At 48.7% G+C, this 27,754-nt stretch overlaps 1 protein-coding gene across 1 annotated transcript in view; it reads right to left on the reverse strand.

Moving 5' to 3' along the window:
• LOC115820556 (myosin IXB) overlaps positions 1–27,754 on the reverse strand; it is a 71,257-nt gene that overhangs the window by 16,849 nt on the left and 26,654 nt on the right. Inside the window, exons 3-28 of the mRNA XM_030784174.1 lie at positions 26,186–26,280; positions 23,040–23,102; positions 22,284–22,383; positions 20,393–20,493; positions 17,459–17,588; positions 16,773–16,862; positions 16,099–16,215; positions 14,497–14,631; positions 13,414–13,535; positions 13,154–13,295; positions 12,621–12,816; positions 11,668–11,743; positions 11,146–11,238; positions 9,731–9,844; positions 8,732–8,771; positions 8,289–8,411; positions 7,397–7,477; positions 6,901–7,011; positions 6,662–6,784; positions 6,306–6,455; positions 5,978–6,150; positions 4,522–5,727; positions 3,889–3,976; positions 3,300–3,446; positions 2,089–2,195; positions 385–494 (exon numbers count right to left, since the gene is read on the reverse strand). Of these exons, the coding sequence (XP_030640034.1) occupies positions 385–494; positions 2,089–2,195; positions 3,300–3,446; positions 3,889–3,976; positions 4,522–5,727; positions 5,978–6,150; positions 6,306–6,455; positions 6,662–6,784; positions 6,901–7,011; positions 7,397–7,477; positions 8,289–8,411; positions 8,732–8,771; positions 9,731–9,844; positions 11,146–11,238; positions 11,668–11,743; positions 12,621–12,816; positions 13,154–13,295; positions 13,414–13,535; positions 14,497–14,631; positions 16,099–16,215; positions 16,773–16,862; positions 17,459–17,588; positions 20,393–20,493; positions 22,284–22,383; positions 23,040–23,102; positions 26,186–26,280 (4,033 nt within the window). The remainder of the gene's footprint in view (positions 1–384; positions 495–2,088; positions 2,196–3,299; positions 3,447–3,888; positions 3,977–4,521; positions 5,728–5,977; positions 6,151–6,305; positions 6,456–6,661; positions 6,785–6,900; positions 7,012–7,396; positions 7,478–8,288; positions 8,412–8,731; positions 8,772–9,730; positions 9,845–11,145; positions 11,239–11,667; positions 11,744–12,620; positions 12,817–13,153; positions 13,296–13,413; positions 13,536–14,496; positions 14,632–16,098; positions 16,216–16,772; positions 16,863–17,458; positions 17,589–20,392; positions 20,494–22,283; positions 22,384–23,039; positions 23,103–26,185; positions 26,281–27,754) is intronic.

The raw sequence follows: 27,754 nt of genomic DNA on the forward strand, positions 1-27,754 counted from the left end.
GGAGGCTGGGAGAGAGAGAGAGAGAACGGTTAAGGAGTACAGGAGGAGGCTGGGAGAGGGAGAGAGAGAACTGTTAAGGAGTACAGGAGGAGGCTCTAATGAAGTGTCTCAGATACAGACTCACTGGAATTACACTGCTGAACATGCCCGTGATTTCAGTAATGAAAAACTACTGATCTGTCACCACACATAGAATTAACAACGATTCTTTTATTTTTTATTTTTTTAATCTGTTGCCCAACATGTCATCGCCTGTGACAACCATCACTTCTCCATTCAGAGTCACACTCTCTTTTTCTTCTCCTTTAACAGACGGGCCTGCCGAGCGGCGGAACCTTAGACGTGGATCGACCTGTCCGAACAGAGAGACCCCAGGCCACTCACCTTCTCCTCTGTCCGCCAGAGAGGACTCAAAGGTCAGCTCCGCCTCCTCCGGGGTCTGGGCCTCTTTATGGGGTCTTTTCTTCAGGATTTTCTTTAGGAAACCTGCAGGCCTAGAAACACACACAAAAAAAACACAGCAAAACCATGTTTACACCCAGCACACACACACACACACACACACACACACACACACACGGCTAAACCACCACACTCACCCCTACCCCTCTGCCTCTCTGCTCTCGAGCCAAGAAGCAAGAAAAACAGTTAGTATTTTTAGTGGTGAATGGTTCAGTGTTTACTAACTGTGCGTGACTCTGTGAGTATACAGGTGTGATATCTATTGTGTCGCTGGATAATATTGGATTGTGAAACCTCCCGATGACAGGCGCGGATTAAAACAGGTTCTAGGGAAGACACGCGGAGAAGAAGACAGGGGCTGACAAACTGCTCACTTTTTGGTTTCACTGGAACTACCTGACATTTGGAAATCACCACACCCTGCCACCAGCACTTAGAACAACCTGCTGGTACAAACATACGGCAAACATTAAAAAAAAGAATAACTGAATCATGGAAGACTCAATTTGACATCAGATAAAGCTTTCCTGGCCAAGAAGGAGAATGTTGATATGGAAACAGTCATTCTAAGGTTTAAAGAATTTGAGGAATTCTTTCCCTCTCCGTACATGCGCCGTGTCGCTATATAAGGGAAATAAAAAAGTTTCGGTTAAAGGTCGCTCGAGCGATCAGGACACTGGGCTTTTTCCACAAAGAGCATTTTCCCATGAGCTGTGCGTGAGTCACACAAAGATCGAGCTTTGACCAAAAAAAATAAAGTCTCAGAGAATCACAGACAGTCTGTTGCCTGCTGTCAGAGAGACGGCGTCACAAATACTATGAGAACACTTCTCCCGCAGTGACTCCAGTGGTTTAATTGTCACAGTAAACGGGTTCATTCTGTCACACTATGGAGGAGGGCCTCATGAACCGTGCTGAGGTTAGCACACACACAGACTAACAGCAGTGAACTGTCTGAAACACAGGGGGGATTAGAACTGCAGCTGGACCAGTAAGGGAAGGCCCTCCAGTCACCGGGCCCCATCCTGACCTCTGAGACAGTACATGTCCAGAGTGCTGTTTGGTTCTGGGCGGGTCCGTTAACTCTGGGGCTACAGGAGACGGTAGTCACACTCACAGTCCTCACACACACACACACACACACAGACAGTCACACATTCACACACACACACAGTCACACACACACATACAGTCACACACACACATACAGTCACAGTCACACACACATACAGCCACATACACACTTCTCACACACACACACACACCTCTCTCTCACACACACACACACACAAAGTTCACACACAGACACATCTCTCTCTCTCTCTCTCTCACACACACACACACACAAACACACACACTTTGCACAGTCAAAGTCACAATCACAATTCACAATCACAATTCACACCACAGACAAAGATTTTTTGGATAATTCCACATGTAGTGCAAGGTCATTCTTGCAACTTATTCCAGCGTAATTGGCAGCTCGATGCATAATCCTTGTCTTATAACTAAATGCAATTTGCTGCGAGTGGTCAGAGTGATGGATTATTTGGCTGGTTTGGAGTAGAGCTGGCCTGGTCTGTAATAATCTGTGTGAGATTAATGAGATTACCGGCGTTGGATTACCTGTCTGGGGTAGAGGGAGTGGGGGCCTGGGGCTGGTCCTGTGACGCTGGGGACTCCTGAGTTCTCCTCTTCGGAGTGATGGAGCCCGCCTCCGAGGCTGACCGACCCTACACACACACACACACACACACGCACACGCACACGCACAAACACACGCACACAAGGATTAATATCAGGCTCCTCGCGCTCGGGGCACGGAGGGAAACATGCCGGAGGAATGAGACGACACACATGGAGTCGTTCAAATATATTCCCGCCTTTTAACGAGGGATCGATTTTACTTCGGCCGAAGGAGATCAGTGAGTGACTGTGAGCTGGAGAGAATATGATCAAAGGGCCACCTTCCAGGCTCTCCAACAATAAATCAGAACTTCAAACAGAACCAATGAGTCTTCATTATCAGTGTTCTACTCACAGCACCGACAGTCACCAACTGACAGCACCAACACACCCCCCCCACACACACACACACCCCAGCGCCCTCCCCTCCACACAAACACCCCCCCCACACACACACATTCAGGTACAGACCAAAAAATCATGCAGAGAGACACCACAACACCAGGATTAGTACAGCGCGTTTTGGCTGGTTACTGACACGTTGGGATCCTATAGAAACTTGGGTCAACCGCAGGAATTAACCTGATGTGTTTGTTCTGTTTGGGACTGAATTTGAGGCAATGCACAGTGTACTGGCATTATGTACCGGAGTGTGACCACTGGTAACCAGATGTAGAAAACGATAAGAGGGGTAAGACATCTTGAGTCAGACCGGTTTCATTTTTAAAATCAGTGTGAATTACACATCTAGAATCACCATCAAAATTATGCTTCCAGAAGAGATTTCACCCAATCATTGTGTAAGGAGCTTCTCTGGTGCTGATGAAAAGTGGGAATTCCAGGATATTCGGATGCTCCCGTTCTACCGGAGCACAGCTGAATTAACACTCACACGGAATCAGGGGATTTTACGGATCTGGATTTTGTCCAAACTGAGAAAATGGAAATGAGAGGTGGAAATGAACTGGGATTGCCCAGATTCCAGACTAGCTTGACATCCGACCAGTTAAACAAGGCAGACGGTTCTGTCAGGACCATCCCAACGTCGGGTTTTTTCCCCCACTGGGTCCCAGCATTTACACTGGACACCAAAAGCAGGCCTAAGACCAACTGCACCCAGACGACATGTCGTCCTGCCAATCGAAGTTCACCTCGGCCTGGACAGGAGACAAGGGGAACCCGCCATACGCCACATCCTCGGCGTCCAGGTTATTAAGTGCCAGGCAGCTGCTGGCGAAGGCTAGGCGCTGACGCCCCTGTCTGTGGCGCCGGCGGAGCCTGCGGTTTCGTGCTCTGCCCTACGTGAGTTAGAGAATCAGACAAAAACAAACTGAGTTCGCCGCGCCGAACGCTACGCCGTCACGTGACGGCCGCCGGCGGGTGAAACGGGAGGAATCGTGAGAGTGAGCAAACATCAGCTGGTGCCAACGCGTTTTGTTTGATTCAGCGTGAACGCGTTCACGTCAGTCAGAGCTCACGCCATCTGGTGGCCGGATGGTAAAATCGGAGTGAAAGGTTCCAGTGACAGCTGTCCAGGGGCAGGATGCTGTGGAGCTAAGCTAGCTTTCATGGAGACCACAGGCCCCGCCCCTTGACAACCATCGGTTGTAAATTTCAGCGACAGATGGCAAAGCCTGACTGAGGCGCAGGTGCTGGTATCTGAATATAAATCACGTTGTATTACAAACACAAGTGACACCAACGACAATTCCTGTCATCCAGAGAAATCCTGTTTTTTACCTCTCTGGTGGCGATGGCCGAAGGGCTGTCGGACCCTGAAGACTCAAATCTGGACACGTCATCCAGAGAAACGGACATCCCTTGTTTCCTGCGACACACACAGTAAACATTAAATCCTTAAATCTCAGCCTAGCGCCGGAAATCATTTCATTTCTTAAAATAAAGATTTGAGGAGGACTTTGTGAGTTTACAATTCCGTCGACAACTTTTAATTTAGAAAATATCACTTAACGGTCTTCATATGGCTTCAAATGTTCTGAGCCGACAAAATAATAACAGAAATAACATGTAAAGGCCTCAGATTTCTAAAATATATTATTTTCTGTGTCTATCTGTCTCTCTGTGTAGTCCTGTGACGATGTCTGTGTGTGTGCATTTCATATATATATATATATATATATATATATATATATAAATATATATATACATATATATATATATATATATATATATATATATATATATATATATATATATATATATAGGCATTTTCCCCAGTTCCCAGAGGAACTCTTGAGAGAAGTTCCTGGAACTGGCACCAAATATAGTTGCTTTTTCACTTTTTCACTAGACGTGGACGTGTACAGCAGTAAACAGAGCAGGCAAAGCACAGAGCATGTCTGGAAACCGTACTGTAGAGTCTTCCTCTTCCTGTTGTCATGGTGACTGGACTCGGGGGCGGTGTTCTCCGCGCGTTTGTCTTTCTTCCGGCCCGGCTTCTCCCGGACGGGCCCTTTCTCCTGGGGCCCGGCGTTTTCCGCGACGGGGGGGCTCGATGGCTCTTTGTGTCCGTTCCTCTCGGGCGTGGAGCCGTCCAGGTTTAGGGTCGAAGGTCGAACGGGTGTCATAGACTCGCTTTTCGCCTCTTTCTTCCCCTTCTCAATCTTCCACTCTACAAACATGTACTGATCCAGCTCCTTGCTGTCGGCCCGCTCTTTCAGCTTGGCCCCCGGGCTCTCCTGGTCCTGGGCTTTGGAGGCCGGTTCCTCTTTGCTGGCCAGGGCGGCGCGTTCGGTCGCTCGCTGGTTGTGCTCCAGCCCACGCTGTCTTCTCAGTTCCCTTTTCTCCTGACTGCGGGACGCTGAGGCTTTCCCTGCGTGCTGGGGTTTCAGTGCGGGCTGCTTCGGGTCAGAGGTGATCGGAGAACCCACAGGGGAGCTGGCGTCTTCCTCTGGCTGTGGAGAGACGTCATGAGCCTTTTCTTTACCGAGCTCCTCGTCTGGTTCGTCGACACTGGGCTCAGACTCCATAGAGTGGTCTCTCTCAGGTCCTCCTCTGACATCGGCCTCAGATTCCAGTGGCTGATCAGCTTTGGGTTCAGCCTCTTTTCCCTGGTCTCCTTCAAGTTCTTCTCCGCCCTCAACTTTAGCTTCTTCTGGTTGGCTGAGTTTGGCCTCTGCCACTTCTAGCTGGTCTCCTTCAGGTCCTCCTCCTACATCAGCCTTAACCTCAGGCTCTGGGCCAGCCCCAGCCTGAGGGCTGTTCTGATTGGCTTGGAGAGCAGAGGTCTCCGCCTTCTGCTCACTGTCTACACCTTGGTCCTCACTGCTCATTGGCTGCTCATTAGTGAGATGTGTTTCTGATTCGTCCTTGCTCTCTGACCGCTCCACACGATCCTCTGCTTCCTCCGCGGCCCTGTTCTCGGCGGCCTGCCGCTCTGCCTCCAACGCCAACCGAACTCGCTCTTCCTCCATCTCCTTTTCTCTACACGCTGCCTCCTCTGCTTCCCGAGCCATTCTGGCCTCCTCTTCTTCAATGCGTCTCCTCTCTTCCTCCTCGATTCGTCTCCTCTCCTCCTCCTCCTCCCTCTTTCTTTTCTCCTCTTTAATAGATTGGACCCTAAAAAAAAACGGAGAAAAAAAAGACAAGAAGAAGAACAACAATATATTTCAGTTCACCGAGGTTGACTACTATTGGCTACTGTAATACTGTCACTGCTAGGCCGCTGATGTAACCCAAACAGGTACCAATGAGACCAGTGTTTGGAGGAAAACAAACAACTATCCTCTCATTCGGTCTCAAAACAGATCTCATCTCTCTCCACCGACTGTGTGTTTTATTTCATAGTCATTAACAACGCTGGTGGTACCTCCTTCGAGCTGATTGGCCTCTGGCCAGCGCCTGCATCCTCCGAATGGCGGCTTGCTGACGCATATATTCCGCCCGCTGCCGGGAGCCTCGCCAGATCGCCTGGATCAGCGTGGCCGCTCGACATCGCCGTTCAGCTCGACATCGGCGTTCCGCTCGATGGCGCCATGCCCGCTGTAGCGACATTCGTAGACATGAATACATCACATAAACACGGCTACAGGTGGGCGGAGTGCAGCTATTAGGGCGTCAACATTTTCAAGTTCTTCTGATAATCCAAAAAAGGGAAAAAAAAAAAAAAGAGAGAGAGAGAAAAAAGAAAAGATCACCTGAACCGCGCTGGCCGCGGCTCTCATGCGCAGAAACTGCATCCGCTCCAGGCGGGCTCGGAACCAGCGCTGCAGAACAATGATTTTCTTCATCACATCCTGATGGAGAGCATCCTGCAGCCTCTGCCTCTCCGGCTCCTTAAGGAAAACCTGCAACGGGAGAAAACGGACACCTTACGGACCGGGACGCAACGGTTCCTTACTCAACGCACACAACAAGACTGTAACTCCAGAGGAATAAACAGGGACAGGAACCAGTAGCTTGGGAGAGATTTTCAGGTTTTCAGGCATGGACGAGTGTGTGGGTGGATGGATGGATGGATGGACACACAGAATGACAGAGCGGCAACGCTGACCTTGGACTTGCCGATCTGGTAGGTGGTGCTGTCCAAACCCATCCTCTGCATGAGTGCCGCAATCTCATCCTGAATCGATGTGCCGTCTCTGGGCAGCAAAACCCGAAACTGCTTGATAAATTCCTACAGCATAAAGACAACAGTCAGACGCCCTCGGTACACAACCTGGTTTCCCCAAAACACACACACAAACACACACACTCTCTGTGCTTTGTGTTGTAAGCCGACGACAGCAGTACCTGGAAGGTGTATTTGGCACTGTAGCCAGACCTCCTGATCCGAACTGTCTCCAGCATGCCTGTGTACCGCAGCTGCTGCAGAACCAGGGTCTCATCAAAGAGCATCTCCCTCTGAACAGACACACACACACACACACACACACACACACAGACACACAGACACACACACAGAAACAGACACACACACACACACAGAAACAGACACACACACACACACACACACACACACACACACAGACACACAGACACACACACAGAAACAGACACACACACACAGAAACAGACACACACACACACACAGAAACAGACACACACACACACACAGACACACAGACACACACACACACACAAAAGCACCTTGATCCGTGATTTGTCTGGCTGATTTCACTGAATGAAAACTATAATGCTGACACTGTGCTGTATTCCTCTGACAGTCTGAAACTTCCAGAGACTGCACTTTAAATGTGGTCACACAGGAGAAACAGATTTGACCAACCTTCTCAGCGTTGGAGCGGATACAGCGGATGAAGAAAGGTTCCGCCCTCCCCAGGGTTTCCAGCAGCTTACTGAGAGACGTCTGAGAGAGAAAAACATTACGCTTCTCTCATATCACATCATACAAACGCATCGCTGTTGTTAAAATATTCATATCGCTGTCACGCTGAGAGCCAGTAGTGTGTTTGTGTGTGTGTTAGTGAAAACAGAAAGAATCTCACTGAAACATAACATAACCACATACAAGATACAACACATACACATACAACACCACACAAAGTAACAGCACGTCTGTGAACGTGCACACCAGTCTGTGTGTGTGTGTGTCTGTGTGTGAGTGTGTGCGCGAGTCTGTGTGTGTGTGTGTCTGTGTGTGAGTGTGTGCGCGAGTCTGTGTGTGTGAATGTGTGTGAGTGTGTGTGCGAGTCTGTGTGTGTCTGTGTGTGAGCGTGTGCGTGAGTCTGTGTGTGTGTGTCTGTGTGTGCGCGAGTCTGTGTGTGTGAATGTGTGTGAGTGTGTGTGCGAGTCTGTGTGTGTGTGTGTCTGTGTGTGAGTGTGTGCGTGAGTCTGTGTGTGTGTGTCTGTGTGTGAGCGTGCGCACGAGTCTGTGTGTGTGTGTCTGTGTGTGAGCGTGCGCACGAGTCTGTGTGTGTGTGTGTGTGTGTGTGTCTGTGTGTGAGCGTGCGCACGAGTCTGTGTGTGTGTCTGTGTGTGTGTGTGTGTGTGTGTGTGTGAGCGTGCACACGAGTCTGTGTGTGTGTGTGTGTGTGTGAGCGTGCGCACGAGTCTGTGTGTGTGTCTGTGTGGGAGTGTGTGCGCGAGTCTGTGTGTGTGTGTGTGTGTGAATGTGTGTGAGCGTGTGCGCGAGTCTGTGTGGGAGTGTGTGTTTTTACCTGGAACTGAGCGCTGATGCTGGGCGGTTTTTTCTTCTTGTGAAGGTGGAGGAGAGATTTAGTGGTACGGTCATGTAAGGTCAGACTCACAATAAACTTCAGTGAACGCGAATCCAACAGACTCTGAGGAGGCAGTGTGAGAACACATACCTGAGTGATGACACTACCATCCATCTCAGGCCAGAAGAAACAGATATAAACACTGTGACACTGAGCCACTGCTACAGCCAACACCAGACTCATCTACAGCATTAACAGGTGGTGGCAACAGCAGGTCCTCACACTGAACTCTGATTGGTCAGGACAATCTGACCCTCTGATGCTCTCTGGCACATCAGGGCTCACGCACAAATGCAAATACTTTAAAAATACTAACAAAATGTGTTTACTGTGAATCAAAATAAAGAGAAAACCAGGAGTAAGTCCAGGACGAGATGAATTACCTTAGGAATGAGCTGTTTATTCTTGGTGTTCTTGTTTTTCCTGGCGGGAAGCGGGAAAAAGAAAAATGACTATTTGACTGACAGAGGTTTGAGGGTGAAAGGGGGGGGAGGTTGTCACAGAGTGTTAGTAAACATCATGCACAGGTTCTAAAGAGGGGGCGTTTCACTTCAGGGGTGTAAGGAGCAATGCCGCGGGACAGGCCGGCTACGACCACAGACTCGATTTGTCTCCAGCACGTGGAGAAAATCAGGCGAAAGGCTAGCGTGAGCGTCGTCGCCATGCCGACACAACCCGCCCAGCGGCTGAAGATTTCGGGTCGTTCGTCGTGTTGCCCTGGAGAAAAAGCGGTTTGTCGTCTTCTGCTGGTGGCACGGAGGGGCCATGTTAAGTGCAGCCGTGTCCAGACTGTGGTTATGAAGGTGAATTATGTTTAAGCCCATGCCAGACCTGTGCCTAAGCCTGTGAATCAGGAGTCACAGACGGGATCACCTCCAAACATACAGTGCAGTGTTGCTAGCAAGCTAGCAAAGACCACACAGCTCAGAGCTGCTAAACAAACGCTACATTCCTTCACAAAGCAGTCAGTCATTCTCAAACGGCTCAGCTACGTGTTAGAGAGGCATGAGGGACAAGACAGAGAGATGAAGGCAAAGGCGAGATGTGTTTGGACAAAATCATATAAAGCTGACAGTCAACAAACTCCAGGTCTGAGGTGAAAACTCGACATTCACAGCACAGGATTAGAAGCTGTCGAGGCGGCGCGTTGGACTGGTTTCTGGACTAAACGAAAGCACACGTCAAACCAGCACTACATTTCGTACGGCCCCTCGGGACGAGATGCCTGTCCGAGTTGGCTGGCATTCTGGGAGGGTGAGGGTCGAGCCGGGGTGAGTCGGGGTTAAAATGGGGTCAGATGAGTTTGGAGCAGGGCCCAGGGGTCTGGGCCCAGGATGGGAGAGCGTGGGGGGGGGGTGGGGGGGGGCGAGCGGTGGACTCACTGAAGGAGGCTGCGTGGGAAACGAAGACGTCCCCACGACTGGAGCAGTTTTCTAGGATCTTCACCGTCCAACCGTAAATCCTTAATGGAGTCGAGGATTTGGGCATGAATGTCTCTGAGGAACGGGATGGCCAGAGACGGGGGGGTGGGGGGAGGGAGGGATGGAAAGAGAGAGGAAGAGGGATAAAAAGAAGGAGGGATTAAAAGAGGGAGGCAGAGGGAACGAAAAGAGATAGGAACCCAACACAGATTTGGTTAGAACACCTTCATGAGAGGGAGGAAAAGACATCCACCCGTTAAGCAACAGAGATTAAAAACATTTCTCTCTCTCTCTCTCACACACACACACATACACACACACACACACACACACAGACAGAGCGGTGAAGAACAGTAGGCAGAACACAGCTTGTTGCGCTCATGATTCTGGTCTTCACTGGCAATTGTACTGGAACCTGCTGTGGTCTTGCCCACTGTTCACTGTGCTCTGTGTATGTGTGTGTGTGTGTGTGTGTGTGTGTGTTACGAGCGTTAGCACAGCGCAGGAGGAAACACACCCTGGCCGTGTGAGTGCAGTGGGTGGGGCATGCTGGGTGGAGCTAAAGCTGGACGGGGCTCTCTGTGTTTTCCATGCTGGTGTTAACGCTGGTGTTAACGCTAAACTCCCCACAGACGCTGGGAGTCCATGCACTTGCTGACTTACTGCTCCGCCACGGAGCCAGAGAGGGTCAAACAGGATGAACCGGACTGGAAACCGTGGTACTGGTGTGGGTAAACCAGTGGTCTCCCACTGGAGACTGCACTGGTGTCTGCAGTAGACTGACGTGCCGAGTATCCCACTCCCCCTGAACCCCATCTGCCCCCAACCGAATTCTACGGTTCCACATTTTCTCACTACAAACAGAGCGGATCTTTCCCCCGCCTCATCCTGACTTAACTCTGGAGAGGAAGACAGGCCAGTGAGATTCTCCTTTCCAAGGCCAGGGAGGGAAAGAAGGAGAGAGAGAGAGAGAGAGAGAGAGAGAGAGAGAGAGAAAGAGAGAGAGAGAGAGAGAGAGAGAGAGAAAAACAGTGTGACTCAAGTGTGAGTCGGTAAAAATAAAAAAGTAAAGAACAGAACTCAAAACGTTGATTTAATCAACACACACTTCACACTTCACGATCACACAACCCTTTATGACCCTTTTATAACCGTTAAAAACTCATCCGTCACTGGGCTGACTAACAACACACACCACCTAAAACCTGCTTCAGTCATCGAGCCCAACGAGTCACCTGACCCCCCCCCCTCGCACTCAGGCACGTGTGTCTACTCAGAGCTTTACCGAAAATATCCAGCACCGCCGCGAAAAGTCCAGTTCCTCCTGTTTCAGCACCCCCCCCCCCCCCGGCTCCTGTGTTACCTCAGCCACTTACTTCTTACTCTCATAACTAGCAAAGATGTCCTCGAAAGCCTCTAGAGGGCGCTCTTCTGAGAGATCATAGGAGAAATCGAGCATAGACGTACGGCTGTAGAGGGGGAGACAGCACACGGGGTCACTCCAAGACACAAAAGGCTTCAGTTTGACCACAACCACTGATCTGAGAACAGTTTTTTGGGCCTTATTGTGATGTCATCCATGATCAGTAGAAAAAAAAAAACTGCTCCCAGATTAGTGTTTGTGGGCATCTTCTCCCAACTTCAAAGGAAGGCACACACTGCAGAGAGCCACTGTGTAACGTGACCTGATTCGCCCAATTCAAGATCGTCAATAATCATTATGAACAAAACAGCAAAGAAACGTTTCGCAGCTGAAATGATATTTAAATAATAAATTTCTCAGTGACAACTCTCTGCAGAGGGAGAAAACGGTCACATGACCACTCAGTACACATAACCAGGACAGGAAGAACCCCCCATGTCCCCACAGGGCCTCCCCTCTCTCTGCAGTCTCTTACCGGTACACCTTCTCAATCGGCATGTTGGACCTCTGGAGCTCCCCCAGCGGAACCCTGGAGTTGGGTCGGACAACACCTGCATGACACAGACACACACACACACAGACACACACAGAGACACACAGAGACAGAGAGCTCAGCGTGTACACCCCGGAGAGGGCTGCAGAGTCAGTGAAATGTCCCACACTGCACGGACACAAGTCTCTCTAATACTCCAACAATACTTTCCTTTTTCTGCAGGTCTCCTGACTTTCTTATTATCCCTTTGACAACCTGCATAATATCACTTAATCGCCTAAATCCTCCTTTAAAAAAAAAACTCAGAAAAACTGACTGTCTACGTCAGCAGTCGGCTGCCTCTCACGGGTGAACTAAAAATAAACCTCAAGGTAAAATCCTGAGAAAAATCCACAGGGTTCTAAGTCCCTGCGCTCTGGTCTAAGGATCCAGATTAGGCCGTGCAGAGCAATCACAAACGGGCCTTCAACAGAAGGTGAAATCTGATTGGCTACTGGAGAACAGAACAGAGCTGTGGACACAGGGAGACTCTGCCTCAGCATCAGAGTCAGGTCCCCCTGTCATTAACTCACTCTAATGCACCCGGTCAAACAGTCAGTACAAACAGTGGGTCCCCTCTCTGGGCTGCCTGCTGTACTATGGGACTTCTGTGGTGAGTGAATCAGTCCGTCAGCAGGCAGGGGGGTCAGAGAGCTGCCCGGGATGTTGCCTGGCCACGGGGGGGGGGTTCTGAGGGAGTGACCTGGGACCTGAACGACACACCCTATCCTTCAGACCGAAAGACTCTTGTTCAGGGAAAAAGAAAAGAGACAGATGAGGGGTAATGTGGAGATGAAGGTGAGCTGTTCGACCCATTGGGGGCGTGGTCTCCCGGGCGTGGGGGTGTGTGGTCGCCTGGGTGGGGGGGGGGTGTGGTCGCCTGGGTGGGGGGTTACCTGTGGTTTTGGCTGCCCAGCGCCGGCCGGCCTCGTTAAAGGCAGCCAGGCCGCGGATGGTGGCCCGTAGAATTCCCCATCGGAACATGGCGACCGGATCCATCCCGATCAGCTGCCGCACGTAGGCCCGGTCGCTGCTCCGCAACAGAGCCACGATGTCCGGACGCATGTAGTCCGTGTTTTTCTCACGGAAATCCTGCCCGGATCCAAACAGAACCACCAGGTCAGCAGAACCACTGGACATATAAATTATAATATAGATCTCTTTCGCGACAATTTACAACATCGCATGTGTGGCCTTCAGACCGCGTTGAAGAACCAGAGTGACGTGTCAGAGTAGAGGCTACGTCTGAGGTCAAAATCAGTGTTTTACTCTTGGGTGTCAAAGTTCAAATGGGATGCCCTCTACACGCAGAGACTAGATGAGGAGTATTATCTCATAATGGGATTGTATAGAGTATAATAAAATTCCACATTAACCCCAATTCCTGATACTCTGATACCTTAATCGGGTATTTGACATTCCCTGATACCTTAATCTGATATTTGACATTCCCAGCAAAATGGTGGATGACAAGGGCTGGTTCCATCACTGCAGTTGGAACAAAATATTTATTCCCATGGTGCTGCTGCTTAAACTTAGCCAGCAACGTCTTATCTGTGGCATGAGGAAAACTGGAGAGAGAGAGAGAGAGAGAGAGAGAGAGATTAAGAAAAAAGACAGACCAGCTGCAGTCAAATGGAACAGCATTCCCAAACAGGACTGAGAAAAGTCTGGAAGTTTGGGTCTCACTTGCTCTCCTCGTCGAGCAGGTAGAGAAGTCCTGTTGGTTTCTTACTGATCAGGTGGATGCAGCCCACATTGTCAGTGTATTCAATGTTATGCCAGGTGATTCCCTCCAACTGGTACTCCTCCTGTACAAACACACACACACCAGTGTAAAGAAACATTTAACATACAGGAATACTTAACACACACACACACACACACACACCAGTGTACAGAAATATTTAACATACAGGAATACTTAACACACACACACACACACACCAGTGTACAGAAATATTTAACATACAGGAATACTTAACACACACACTCAGACATACACACAAACCAACATGCAGGAATACTGCACACACAGAGACTGCTTATGCTTCGACACCATACACATGTCAGAAATGTCATATTCAATCATAGTAACAGTCAGTTCATAACATTAACCCTAAAATCATAGCCTGTCCTTAAATCATAGCCTGTCCTAAAATCATAGCCCGACCTTAAATCATAGCCTGTCCTAAAATCATAGCCCGACCTTAAATCATAGCCTGTCCTAAAATCATAGCCCGACCTTAAATCATAGCCTGTCCTAAAATCATAGCCTGTCCTTAAATCATAGCCTGACCTTAAATCATAGCCTGACCTTAAATCATAGCCTGTCCTTAAATCATAGCCTGTCCTTGAATCATAGCCTGTCCTTAAAGCAGGTGCGTCTTCATGAAATGACAGACTGACATGTCAGACTCTTGGTCTATAAGTGACATTTCCTCAGAGCAGGATCAAAGCCTCAGCTCCACTCTCTGCCTCCTACACTCAGCTACAAAACTCGGTTCCAAACGGCATTAAAACAGAAACAGTGCGTGTGTGTGAGAGAGAGAGAGAGAGAGGGAAGGAGAGAGGGAGAGAGAGAAAGAAGAGAGGGAGAGAGAGTGTGTGTGTATGTGTGTGTTTGTGAACATGTGTATGTGTGTGTGTTAGTATTTGTGTGAGTGTGCGTGTGAATGTGTATGTATGTGTGTGTGCACGTATGTGTGTGTGCATGTATGTGTGTGTGTGTATGTGTGTGTGTGTGTGAGCGTGTGTGTGTGTGTGTTTAACCTGCTCCAGTTTGAAGATGTGCTGATTGAAGTAATACTGCAGCTGTTCATTGGCGTAATTAATACAGAACTGCTCGAAACTGTTCGTCTGGAAGTCTTCAAATCCAAATATGTCCAAAACACCGATAGATAAACACTGAAACAGACAAATAAACAAATAAATAGACAAACAGGACATGTGTGTGTGTGTGTGTGGGTGTGTGTCAGCGTGTATGCGTGTGTTAGTGTGTGTGTACTCACTGGGACAGATTCCTCCATGTCCTCATTGAGCAGAGCGCGCACATGTGTGTGTGTATGTGTGTATGAGCGTGTGTGTGTGAGACTGTGTGTGTGTGAGCGTGAGTGTGTGTGTGTGTACTCACTGGGACAGATTCCTCCATGTCTTTCTTATTGAGCAGAGCGCGCATGCGTGTGTGTGTGCATGTGTGTATGTGTGTATGAGCTTGTGTGTGTATGAGTGTATGAGCGTGTGTGTGTGTATGTGTGTATGAGCGTGTGTGTGTGTATGTGTGTATGAGCGTGTGTGTGTGAGACTGTGTGTGTGTGAGCGTGGGTGTGTGTGTGTGTGTACTCACGGGGACAGATTCCTCCATGTCTTTCTTATTGAGTAGAGCGTGCACACGTGTGTGTGTGTGTGTATGTGTGTATGAGCGTGTGTGTGTGTGTGTGCGCGTGTGTGTGTATGTGTGTATGAGCGTGTGTGTGTGAGACTGTGTGTATGAGCGTGTGTGTGTGTGTGTATGTGTGTATGAGCGTGTGTGTGTGAGACTGTGTGTATGAGCGTGTGTGTGTGAGACTGTGTGTGTGTGAGCGTGAGTGTGTGTGTACTCACGGGGACAGATTCCTCCATGTCTTTCTTATTGAGTAGAGCGCGCACACGTGTGTGTGTGTGTGTATGTGTGTATGAGCGTGTGCGTGTGTGAGCGTGTGTGTGTATGTGTGTATGAGCGTGTGTGTGCGAGACTGTGTGTATGAGCGTGTGTGTGTGAGACTGTGTGTATGAGCGTGTGTGTGTGAGACTGTGTGTGTGTGAACGTGAGTGTGTGTGTGTGTGTGTACTCACGGGGACAGATTCCTCCATGTCTTTCTTATTGAGTAGAGCGCGCACGTGTGTGTGTGTGTGTGTATGTGTGTATGAGCGTGTGTGTGTGTGAGCGTGTGTGTGTATGTGTGTATGAGCGTGTGTGTGAGACTGTGTGTATGAGCGTGTGTGTGTATGCGTGTATGAGCGTGTGTGTGTGAGACTGTGTGTATGAGCGTGTGTGTGTGAGACTGTGTGTGTGTGAACGTGAGTGTGTGTGTGTGTGTGTACTCACGGGGACAGATTCCTCCATGTCTTTCTTATTGAGCAGAGCGCGCACACGTGTGTGTGTGTAAGTGTGTATGAGCGTGTGTGTGTGTGAGCGTGTGTGTGTATGTGTGTATGAGCGTGTGTGTATGAGCGTGTGTGTGAGTATGTGTGTATGAGCGTGTGTGTGAGACTGTGTGTATGAGCGTGTGTGTGTATGTGTGTATGAGCGTGTGTGTGTGAGACTGTGTGTATGAGCGTGTGTGTGTGAGACTGTGTGTGTGTGAGTGTGAGCGTGTGTGTGTGTGTACTCACGGGGACAGATTCCTCCATGTCTTTCTTATTGAGCAGAGCGTGGTTGATCCTCAGGACGATCCAGTCAAACAGGGCGCTGTACAGAGACTTGGCCATTGAGTCACGTGCTGTCACAGCCTGGGGAGAAAAGCAGTCGTGTCACCCACAAGATACACACACACACACACACACACACACACACACACACACACACACACACACACACGCACACACGCTCACACACGCTCACACACGCTCACACACGCTCACATCTCACCCACACACCTCAGACCTCACACCTCACCCACACAATCTATATAGGTATGTGTATATATAGAGATATAGATGTACACACATAAATACATGCCTCACATTTCACCCACACAACTTACATAATATATATATACACACACACACACACACACACACATATATATATATATATATATATATATATATATATATATATATATATATATATATATATAGGGGAGGTGTGTGTGTGTGACAGTGATGGTAGAGGGGAGATATGTGTGTGTGTGTGTGTGTGTGTGTGTGTGACAGTGATGATACAGGGGAGATGTGTGTGTGTGTGTGTGTGTGTGACAGTGATGGTACAGGGGAGATATGTGTGTGTGTGTGTGTGTGTGTGTGTGTGTGTGTGACAGCGATGACAGAGGGGAGTGTGTACCTACCTCACTCTGACTGTAGGGCAAAATTAATCTGTCATTAACAGTCACTGTTTTCCTCTTAGTCAGCGCCTCCACCAACAACTCCTCTTTCACCTGAGAGAGAAAACACACACACACACACATACAGACACACACACACACACACACACACACACGTTACGAATGGGATTAGGATGTAAACTGAGGTCAGTACTGTGGTGTCCTGACTGATCTAGGGCGGCCGCAATCAGTCGAGGTAATCGATGACGTCGCCGCTGAAAATGCATCGACATCGATATTTTAAACCGATGCATCTTTTTTTTATTTTTATGAATTTACCTTTTTGATTTTTAAAACGCTTCCATTCATTATAACAAACATTTTTCTTCAGACAAACACTGTCACTGTGTAATTGCTGCCGGGGCTGCCACGAGCGACTATTTTTCAACTGAGTGATTGAGCCGAATAATCGGTAGATTAATACCGACTATTCAACTGTAACAGCAATCATGTCGTGATATTGGAGAAAAACATTTGTTGTAATGAACTGAAGTGTTTTAGAAATCAAAAAGTTAAGTTCATGAAAATAAAACACAAGGATGCGTCGGTTTAAAATACTGACGTCGACACATTTTCAGCTCGTGGCAGCCCTAGACCGTTCCGAAACAATCCAATCACACGTTTTATCAGAAACATAAGTCTGCCTTCACCTTTAGCAAATCAGAGAGTGTGGCCAAAACCTCCGGAGGCCCGACGTCCAGCCCCTCGTCACGCCCCGTTGATTTGCGTCTGTATGTCACGTTTCCCAGGTACAGGATGGCAGAAAGCACAGAGAAAATCCTGCCGTGGGAGAGAGCAGATCATTCACTGCATCAGCGCGTCTTTACTGTACGACACACACTGCATCAGCGCGTCTTTACTGTACGACACACACTGCATCAGCGCGTCTTTACTGTACGACACACACTGCATCAGCGCGTCTTTACTGTACGACACACACTGCATCAGCGCGTCTTTACTGTACGACACACACTGCATCAGCGCGTCTTTACTGTACGACACACACTGCATCAGCGCGTCTTTACTGTACGACACACACTGCATCAGCGCGTCTTTACTGTACGACACACACTGCATCAGTGCGTCTTTACTGTACGACACACACTGCATCAGCGCGTCTCTACTGTACAGCACACACTGCATCAGCGCGTCTTTACTGTACGACACACACTGCATCAGCGCGTCTTTACTGTACAGCACACACTGCATCAGCGCGTCTTTACTGTACAGCACACACTGCATCAGCGCGTCTTTACTGTACGACACACACTGCATCAGCGCGTCTTTACTGTACAGCACACACTGCATCAGCGCGTCTCTACTGTACAGCACACACTGCATCAGCGCGTCTCTACTGAACGACACACACTGCATCAGCGCGTCTTTACTGTACGACACACACTGCATCAGCGCGTCTCTACTGTACGACACACACTGCATCAGCGCGTCTCTACTGTACAGCACACACTGCATCAGCGCGTCTTTACTGTACAGCACACACTGCATCAGCGCGTCTTTACTGTACGACACACACTGCATCAGCGCGTCTTTACTGTACAGCACATACTGCATCAGCGCGTCTTTACTGTACGACACACACTGCATCAGCGCGTCTTTACTGTACAGCACACACTGCATCAGCGCGTCTTTACTGTACAGCACACACTGCATCAGCGCGTCTTTACTGTACGACACACACTGCATCAGCGCGTCTTTACTGTACAGCACATACTGCATCAGCGCGTCTTTACTGTACGACACACACTGCATCAGCGCGTCTTTACTGTACGACACACACTGCATCAGCGCGTCTTTACTGTACGACACACACTGCATCAGCGCGTCTCTACTGTACAGCACACACTGCATCAGCGCGTCTTTACTGTACGACACACACTGCATCAGCGCGTCTTTACTGTACAGCACACACTGCATCAGCGCGTCTTTACTGTACAGCACACACTGCATCAGCGCGTCTTTACTGTACGACACACACTGCATCAGCGCGTCTTTACTGTACGACACACACTGCATCAGCGCGTCTTTACTGTACGACACACACTGCATCAGCGCGTCTCTACTGTACAGCACACACTGCATCAGCGCGTCTCTACTGAACGACACACACTGCATCAGCGCGTCTTTACTGTACGACACACACTGCATCAGCGCGTCTCTACTGTACAGCACACACTGCATCAGCGCGTCTTTACTGTACGACACACACTGCATCAGCGCGTCTTTACTGTACGACACACACTGCATCAGCGCGTCTTTACTGTACGACACACACTGCATCAGCGCGTCTTTACTGTACGACACACACTGCATCAGCGCGTCTTTACTGTACAGCACACACTGCATCAGCGCGTCTCTACTGTACAGCACACACTGCATCAGCGCGTCTTTACTGTACGACACACACTGCATCAGCGCGTCTTTACTGTACGACACACACTGCATCAGCGCGTCTTTACTGTACGACACACACTGCATCAGTGCGTCTTTACTGTACAGCACACACTGCATCAGCGCGTCTTTACTGTACAGCACACACTGCATCAGCGCGTCTTTACTGTACAGCACACACTGCATCAGCGCGTCTTTACTGAACGACACACACTGCATCAGCGCGTCTTTACTGTACGACACACACTGCATCAGCGCGTCTTTACTGTACGACACACACTGCATCAGCGCCTCTTTACTGTACGACACACACTGCATCAGCGCGTCTTTACTGTACGACACACACTGCATCAGTGCGTCTTTACTGTACGACACACACTGCATCAGCGCGTCTTTACTGTACGACACACACTGCATCAGCGCGTCTTTACTGTACGACACACACTGCATCAGCGCGTCTTTACTGTACGACACACACTGCATCAGCGCGTCTTTACTGTACGACACACACTGCATCAGCGCGTCTTTACTGTACGACACACACTGCATCAGCGCGTCTTTACTGTACGACACACACTGCATCAGCGCGTCTCTACTGTACAGCACACACTGCATCAGCGCGTCTTTACTGTACAGCACACACTGCATCAGCGCGTCTTTACTGTACGACACACACTGCATCAGCGCGTCTTTACTGTACGACACACACTGCATCAGCGCGTCTTTACTGTACGACACACACTGCATCAGCGCGTCTTTACTGTACAGCACACACTGCATCAGCGCGTCTTTACTGTACGACACACACTGCATCAGTGCGTCTTTACTGTACGACACACACTGCATCAGCGCGTCTCTACTGTACGACACACTGTTCAGTTTTGCTGCTGATCATTAATGTGTCATTATTACTATGATACAGAGGTCAGTTTCCCTGAGAGTGTGACTTCTAATAGTAATAAGTCAGTCTCACATAGTGAATGCATATTAACCAAGTAGGAATGGTTAGAGAGAGAGGGGGAGAGAGAGAGAGAGAGAGAGAGAGAGAGAGAAGGGGGGATACTCTGTTCCTTCAGACATTTTACACATGTGCCACTTTGAAATCAAACTGTCTTCGCTGGTATGAGCCGGTGGGCCTGTTAGGAAGATGATGATGATGATGAAGATGAACTCACTGTTTCTTGGTGGCAGGGAGGAAGCCAACCATTTCCATCGCCTGCTGTAAGCGCTCAAAGTCATGCCGAAGGTCATCTGCATCCTCAATCGTAAAGTTTTCCTGAAGGACGAGAGAGCAAGAGAGAAAAAGAGAGAGGGAGGGAGAGAGAAGGAGAGATAGAGGGAGAGAGAGAAAGAGAGAGGGAGAGAGAGAAGGAGAGAGGGAGAGAGAGAAGGAGAGAGGGAGAGAGAGAAGGAGGGGGGGAGATAAAGGGAGAGAGAGGGAGAGAAAGAAGGAGAGAGGGAGAGATGGAGGGAGACAGAAGGAGAGAGAGAAAGAAAGAGGGAGAGAGAGAAAGAGAGAGGGAGACAGAGAAGGAGGGGGGGAGATAAAGGGAGAGAGAGGGAGAGAAAGAAGGAGAGAGGGAGAGATGGAGGGAGACAGAAGGAGAGAGAGAAAGAAAGAGGGAGAGAGAGAAAGAGAGAGGGAGAGAGAGAAGGAGAGGGGGGGGGATAGTGGGAAAGGGACAGAGGGAGAGAGAGAAAGAGAGAGGGAGGGAGAGAGAAGGAGAGATGGAGGGAGAGAAAGAGAGAGGGAGAGAGAGAAGGAGAGGGGGGGAGATAAAGGGAGAGAGAGGGAGAGAAAGAAGGAGAGAGGGAGAGATGGAGGGAGACAGAAGGACAGAGAGAAAGAAAGAGGGAGAGAGAGAAAGAGAGAGGGAGAGAGAGAAGGAGGGGGGGGGAGATAGTGGGAAAGGGACAGAGGGAGAGAGAGAAAGAGAGAGGGAGAGAGAGAAGGAGGGGGGTGTAGTGGGAAAGGGACAGAGGGAGAGAGAGAAAGAGAGAGGGAGAGAGAGAAAGAGAGAGGGAGGGAGAGAAAGAGAGAAGGAGGGAGAGAAAGAGAGAGGGAGAGAGAGAAAGAGAGAGGGAGGGAGAGAAAGAGAGAAGGAGGGAGAGAAAGAGAGAGGGAGAGAGAGAAAGAGAGAGGGAGGGAGAGAAAGAGAGAGGGAGAGAGAGAAAGAGAGAGGGAGAGAGAGAAGGAGAGGGGGTGTAGTGGGAAAGGGACAGAGGGAGAGAGAGAAAGAGAGAGGGAGAGAGAGAAGGAGGGGGGTGTAGTGGGAAAGGGACAGAGGGAGAGAGAGAAAGAGAGAGGGAGAGAGAGAAAGAGAGAGGGAGGGAGAGAAAGAGAGAAGGAGGGAGAGAAAGAGAGAGGGAGAGAGAGAAAGAGAGAGGGAGGGAGAGAAAGAGAGAGGGAGGGAGAGAAAGAGAGAGGGAGGGAGATAGAGGGAAAGGGACAGAGGGAGAGATGGAGGGAGACAGAAGGAGAGAGAGAAAGAAAGAGGGAGAGAGAGAAAGAGAGAGGGAGAGAGAGAAAGAGAGAGGGAGAGAGAGAAAGAGAGAGGGAGGGAGAGAAAGAGAGAGGGAGAGAGAGAAAGAGAGAGGGAGAGAGAGAAGGAGAGGGGGTGTAGTGGGAAAGGGACAGAGGGAGAGAGAGAAAGAGAGAGGGAGGGAGAGAAAGAGAGAGGGAGAGAGAGAAGGAGAGAGGGAGGGAGATAGAGGGAAAGGGAGAGTTCAAAATCATTTGGTTTGTGTGGTGGCGCCACTTTAAACTTTGTTCAAATAAAATTTATTTTAATAAACATTTTAAAAGAAGGTCCAGAATCATGAGGACAGTATGAGCAGTGTGTGATGTAAATAATGTCGGGACATAAATTGCTTAGTCTGTAGAAACAACGCAATGGCACAATTTCACCACTGCTTTTATCCTCTTTGTCAAATAATTACACTGCAGACAATAAGAGTCTAAACCAAAGCCCTGTGCATTAAAATCCTCATGGGCTAATATCACACAAATAAAACTGTGAGATACGATAGTGCGCGCACACACATACACACACACACACACACAACCTGTCTGAGGTAGAGGTAGTCTTCCGGCTTTAACAGTTTAAACTCCTTCCGTTCCTCCTCTGATGCTCCAACCAGCAGGTAGTAAAAGACATGGTAGTTCCTGTAAGGAGCCAATCACATGCCTTTGTTAAAAAAAAAAGAAAAAAAAGTCCCCACCCAGTGCTGTGTCAGTCCTTGGTTATGCCTGGCCACAGACTGGCTCCGAGCCTGTTTCTCTCATTCTGCTATCAGATGCTACACAAACACAGGCTGCAGTAAAAATCAAACACACTGGAATTAGTTTTGCTCTTTCATAAGGAATATAGTAATGACCCTTATAATGGGAGGAGGGAACGGAGCCAGATCCTCACAGAACACACACACACACGCACACACGCACACACACACACAATATCAGTGAGCTGGAGAGAACAACACTGACCAATTTAAAGTGAAATCTGCATTAGGACCAGATGGTCCAGGGCAGCTATCTGCTATAAATCATATTTAATCATGATTGCGTTCATTAATATAATAACGTACGTGAATTAAAAACAAACAAACAAAAAAAGTAATCAACAAGATAATTACACCACAAGAGATTAACAGCGAGGTCATCACTATGCGTATATGTGTGTACGTGTGTGCAAGTGTGCTCGTGTGTCTGTGTGCCTGCATGCATGTGTGCACGGGTGTGTGGGTGTGTGAGCGTGTGTGTGGTCCCTGGGGTCACTGAGGTTAGAACGTCATGTGATCTCTAAAGGTCGTCTTCTTTACCTCTCGTTTTTCTCTCTGGAGACCAGACGTGACTTCTCCAGCAGGTACTTCTCAACAACAGCCCTGCAGAGGGAGAGAGAGAGAGAGAGAGAGAGAGGGGAAGAGAAGAGAAGAGAAGAGAAGAGAAGAGAAGAGAAGAGAAGAGAAGAAGAGAGAGAGAGGGGAAGAGAAGAGAAGAGAAGAGAAGAGAAGAGAAGAGAAGAGAAGAGAAGAGAAGAGAAGAGAAGAGAAGAGAAGCTTAAATCAGTGAGACAGGGGTGTGAGTCATGCCTGGTGTATTGCACCTGTCAGTCAAAGCCAGATGGTCAAAACAATACTGCCCAGAGGACAAAGAGTTGACGAACAGTGCAGCAGTCACTCACACACTCATACACATGCATGCACTGCACACTCACACACACAGACCACACAATGCACACAACACACAAACACATACACACATGCATGCACTGCACACTCACACACAGACCACACAATGCACACAACACACAAACACATACACACATGCATGCACTGCACACTCACACACACAGACCACACAATGCACACAACACACAAACACATACACACGTGTCAATGCGCGCACTTCACACACACACATTTAAAGACATAATTCAACCAATATCTTCACAAATCCAGCATACCACAACACCACCCTGAAGTAGCGTTTGTCAGGTTTGTAAACAGCTAAAAACAGACAAATGAGAATTAGACTTTTACATGCTGAAGCAAACTGAACATCACACATACGGTGTAGTAAAGCTACGTGCAGCCTGAATCCCAGTATAAATGACCCAATCTCCTGTACTGGAGGACAGCTGGCCAGTACAAGCACAAAAACACACTGCTGACAAACTGCCGGGAGAGATGTCAGGACTAAACTGACTAACAAAAAGCCAAAGATAATGAAGTGAAAGAGAGAGCTCACACTCCAAGCCAGAGACAATGAAGTGAAAGAGAGAGCTCACACTCCGAGCCAACACTCGGAGCTCTCTCTCTTGTTTTGTGTTTTTATCAGGCAGTCTTGGCTGTGGCACACACTGAAACACAGAGGGTCTTTGTTAAACTGAAGTGTGATGCACAAGCTATTGTTGAGAGAGAGGCTCAAGTCAAACCAGACCAGACCAGTAAAGACCCTGCTCAAGTCAAACCAGACCAGACCAGTAAAGACCCTGCTCAAGTCAAACCAGACCAGACCAGTAAAGACCCTGCTCAAGTCAAACCAGACCAGACCAGTAAAGACCCTGCTCAAGTCAAACCAGACCAGACCAGTAAAGACCCTGCTCAAGTCAAACCAGACCAGACCAGTAAAAACCCTGCTCAAGTCAAACCAGACCAGACCAGTAAAGACCCTGCTCAAGTCAAACCAGACCAGACCAGTAAAAACCCTGCTCAAGTCAAACCAGACCAGACCAGTAAAAACCCTGCTCAAGTCAAACCAGACCAGACCAGTAAAAACCCTGCTCAAGTCAAACCAGACCAGACCAGTAAAAACCCTACTCAAGTCAAACCTGACCAGACCAGTAAAAATCCTGCTCAAGTCAAACCAGACCAGACCACTGAAGAACCTGCTCAAGTCAAACCAGACCAGACCAGACCAGACCAGTGAAGAACCTGCTCCAAGAAGCTTTTCTCCCCCTTACAGCCACCAATGCCATGCATGGCCACATCTCTGAACACTCTCCTGACCTCACATCTCTGAACACTCTCCTCACCCCATGCCTCTGAACACTCTCCTGACCTCACATCTCTGAACACTCCCTCAGCCCACGACTCTGAACACTCTCCTGACCTCACATCTCTGAACACTCCCTCAGCCCACGACTCTGAACACTCTCCTGACCTCACCCCTCCTCACCAGAGCTCTGATCAAAGAGACGACACTCCTGAGTTTCACACTATAACACACTATTCACACTCACACTCCTCTCTAGTGTTGTTTAGACTGGCTAACTCGTGTTTTGAACTTTGTTGTTCATGACCAAACCTGAGTCGTCTAAACGATGGTATCATTTACTGGCCTGACCTCACTGTTGTGTATCGAGGGTAACCACGGTCACAAAAACTGATGCCATCTCAGTTTTTTCTCTCTGAGATCCTCGGTGCTCAGAAGGAAATGACACACAAAACTGAACTGTGACGTCCACCAAAACCAGAGAGCAGCGTCAGAGGAAGAGGCTGAGTGGGGGTGTACGGTAAAGAGACAGCGATCAGAGGAGGAAAGGGTTGGGTGGGGGTGTGTGGGCGTTAGTCTGTACGAGAAACAGGTCTTGACTGTAACTGCATGTGCCCCGTTAGGCTGTTTCATACTGTGTCGTGTTAAATGCATGTCTGTCCAGGGCTTTTGCTTTGACATATTCACCGTCACTCACACGTTCACCGTCACAGAGACACATTCACCATCACAGAGACGCATTCACCATCACAGAGACGCATTCACCATCACAGAGACACATTCACCATCACAGAGACACATTCAGCGTCACTCACACATTCACTATCACAGAGACACATTCAGCGTCACTCACACATTCAGCGTCACTCACACATTCAGCGTCACTCACACATTCAGCGTCACAGAGACACATTCACCGTCACAGAGACACATTCACCATCACAGAGACACATTCACCATCACAGAGACACATTCACCGTCACTCACACATTCACCGTCAAAGAGACACATTCACCATCACAGAGACACATTCAGCGTCACTCACACATTCACTATCACAGAGACACATTCACTATCACTCACACATTCACCGTCACTCACACATTCACTATCACAGAGACACATTCACTATCACTCACACATTCACCGTCACTCACACATTCACTGTCACAGAGACACATTCACCATCACTCACACATTCACCGTCACTCACACATTCACTGTCACAGAGACACATTCACCATCACTCACACATTCACTGTCACAGAGACACATTAGAACATCCTTCTTCTCTTCCCTTTACAGGACCAGACTCATCCGCCTGACCAAACTCCACCAGACTCATTCGCCTGACCAAACTCCACCAGACTCATCCGCATGACCAAACTCATCCACTTCACCAAACTCATCAGTGAGTCCATAAGAGATGTGACAGACAGAGGACGAGGAGAATCAGAGAACTAACACTCACCCTCTCACGACTCCATTTTCCAAATAATTCACCTGGATGAACTTCCCAAAGCGACTGGAGTTATCATTGTGGGCCGTCTTGGCATTGCCAAACGCCTGGAGCCAAACGAGAGAGAGAGAGAGAGAGAGAGAGAGAGAGAGAGAGAGAGAGAAATGCATTATATATTACAGAAGAAATACATTATGCGCATATTACATATAGAACATTCCATATATATTACATTTACAGGACAGAAAATATATCCAACATCTTCACCATGTTTTCTACGAGTTCATACGACACATATAACATTTTTTCTGTTGTTTATGTACCGTTAGTCACGTGAGGGGAGGGGAGTTTTATTTCTCTGCCTTCCGTGTTTATGACATTTTAATACATGATGTAAAATTTGCTCAATAATTCTAGAGAAGGGCTGCTGAGCATCAGGCCAGGATATCTCCGCGTCGTCATGGCGACGAGCAAACGGCGTAACGCTGACACGCGCGTCCTGACAGGGAAGGCGTTCTCCAGTGTGACTGGGAACAGTGGTCCACTGTTCTCTGAGAGCAGGCTGCAGAGTCAGGTGACCCAAAAGTCAAATCAATCAGTTTAATTATTAAGCTTGTTCGACGTGAATGTGTCATGATTAATAATCGATCATCGATTAACTATGGACATCCTTACTTCAGCCTACTCCAAACTGTGGAAGTATTGATAAAGCAGTGACATAAGCACTGATAAACTGGTGAATGTGTCTATTGCTAAAACAGTGGACAGAAGCACTGATAAACTGGTGAATATGTGTATTGCTGAAGCAGAGACATAAGCACTGATTACCTGGTGAATGTGTGTATTGATAGTGTTCACAATGAGATGTGTGTGTGTGTGTGTTGCTAAAAGAGCGGAGATGTTAACAGTGAGATATATGACAGGTGATGAAACTGTGCAGCAAAAGGAACGATGGATAAAAATAAACATCGGTGAAACGAACGAAAAGCTGTCGACATCTAAAACCAAACTCACGGCCGAGGTGTTTGGTGCAGCGCACCGCTGCGTTTGTGGTTTCTCTCGCTCGCGCTGCTAACACGGCACGGCTTGTGGGGAAACTTGCTGCCGGGACTGGTTTGGACACGCGCCAGTCTTCACTAGTACAACCCACTCATCCTCATCGGCCAATGGGAGGCCGGCCAGACCACACCGCGCATCGCGGGCGGATCCGTTTTCTGTTTGCCGTGCTCTAACCTCTGACCTTCCTGTCAGCGTTTGGGATCCTGACTGTTCTTGTCTGATTGCGTTTGGGATCCTGACTGTTCTTGTCTGATTGCGTTTGGGATCCTGACTGTTCTTGTCTGATTGCGTTTGGGATCCTGACTGTTCTTATTTCAATGCCTTAACTGTAGCTGTGTGGAGAATGACACAGCAGCAGAAAACGGGCAGCACAGACGTGGGCATTATACGTTTAAACCCAGTTCCCCAGTTCCCCATCTCCGTACCCTGTACCAGTCCAGTCATGCCACCGGCTACAACCTGGATCCTTTTTTTTTTTTATTTTAGTCTAAAGATTCTTTAGAGCAGACAGACAGACAGCAA

Source organism: Chanos chanos, chromosome 9 (genome assembly GCF_902362185.1).
Source record: "Chanos chanos chromosome 9, fChaCha1.1, whole genome shotgun sequence".
In the NCBI taxonomy this organism is placed as follows: domain Eukaryota; kingdom Metazoa; phylum Chordata; class Actinopteri; order Gonorynchiformes; family Chanidae; genus Chanos; species Chanos chanos.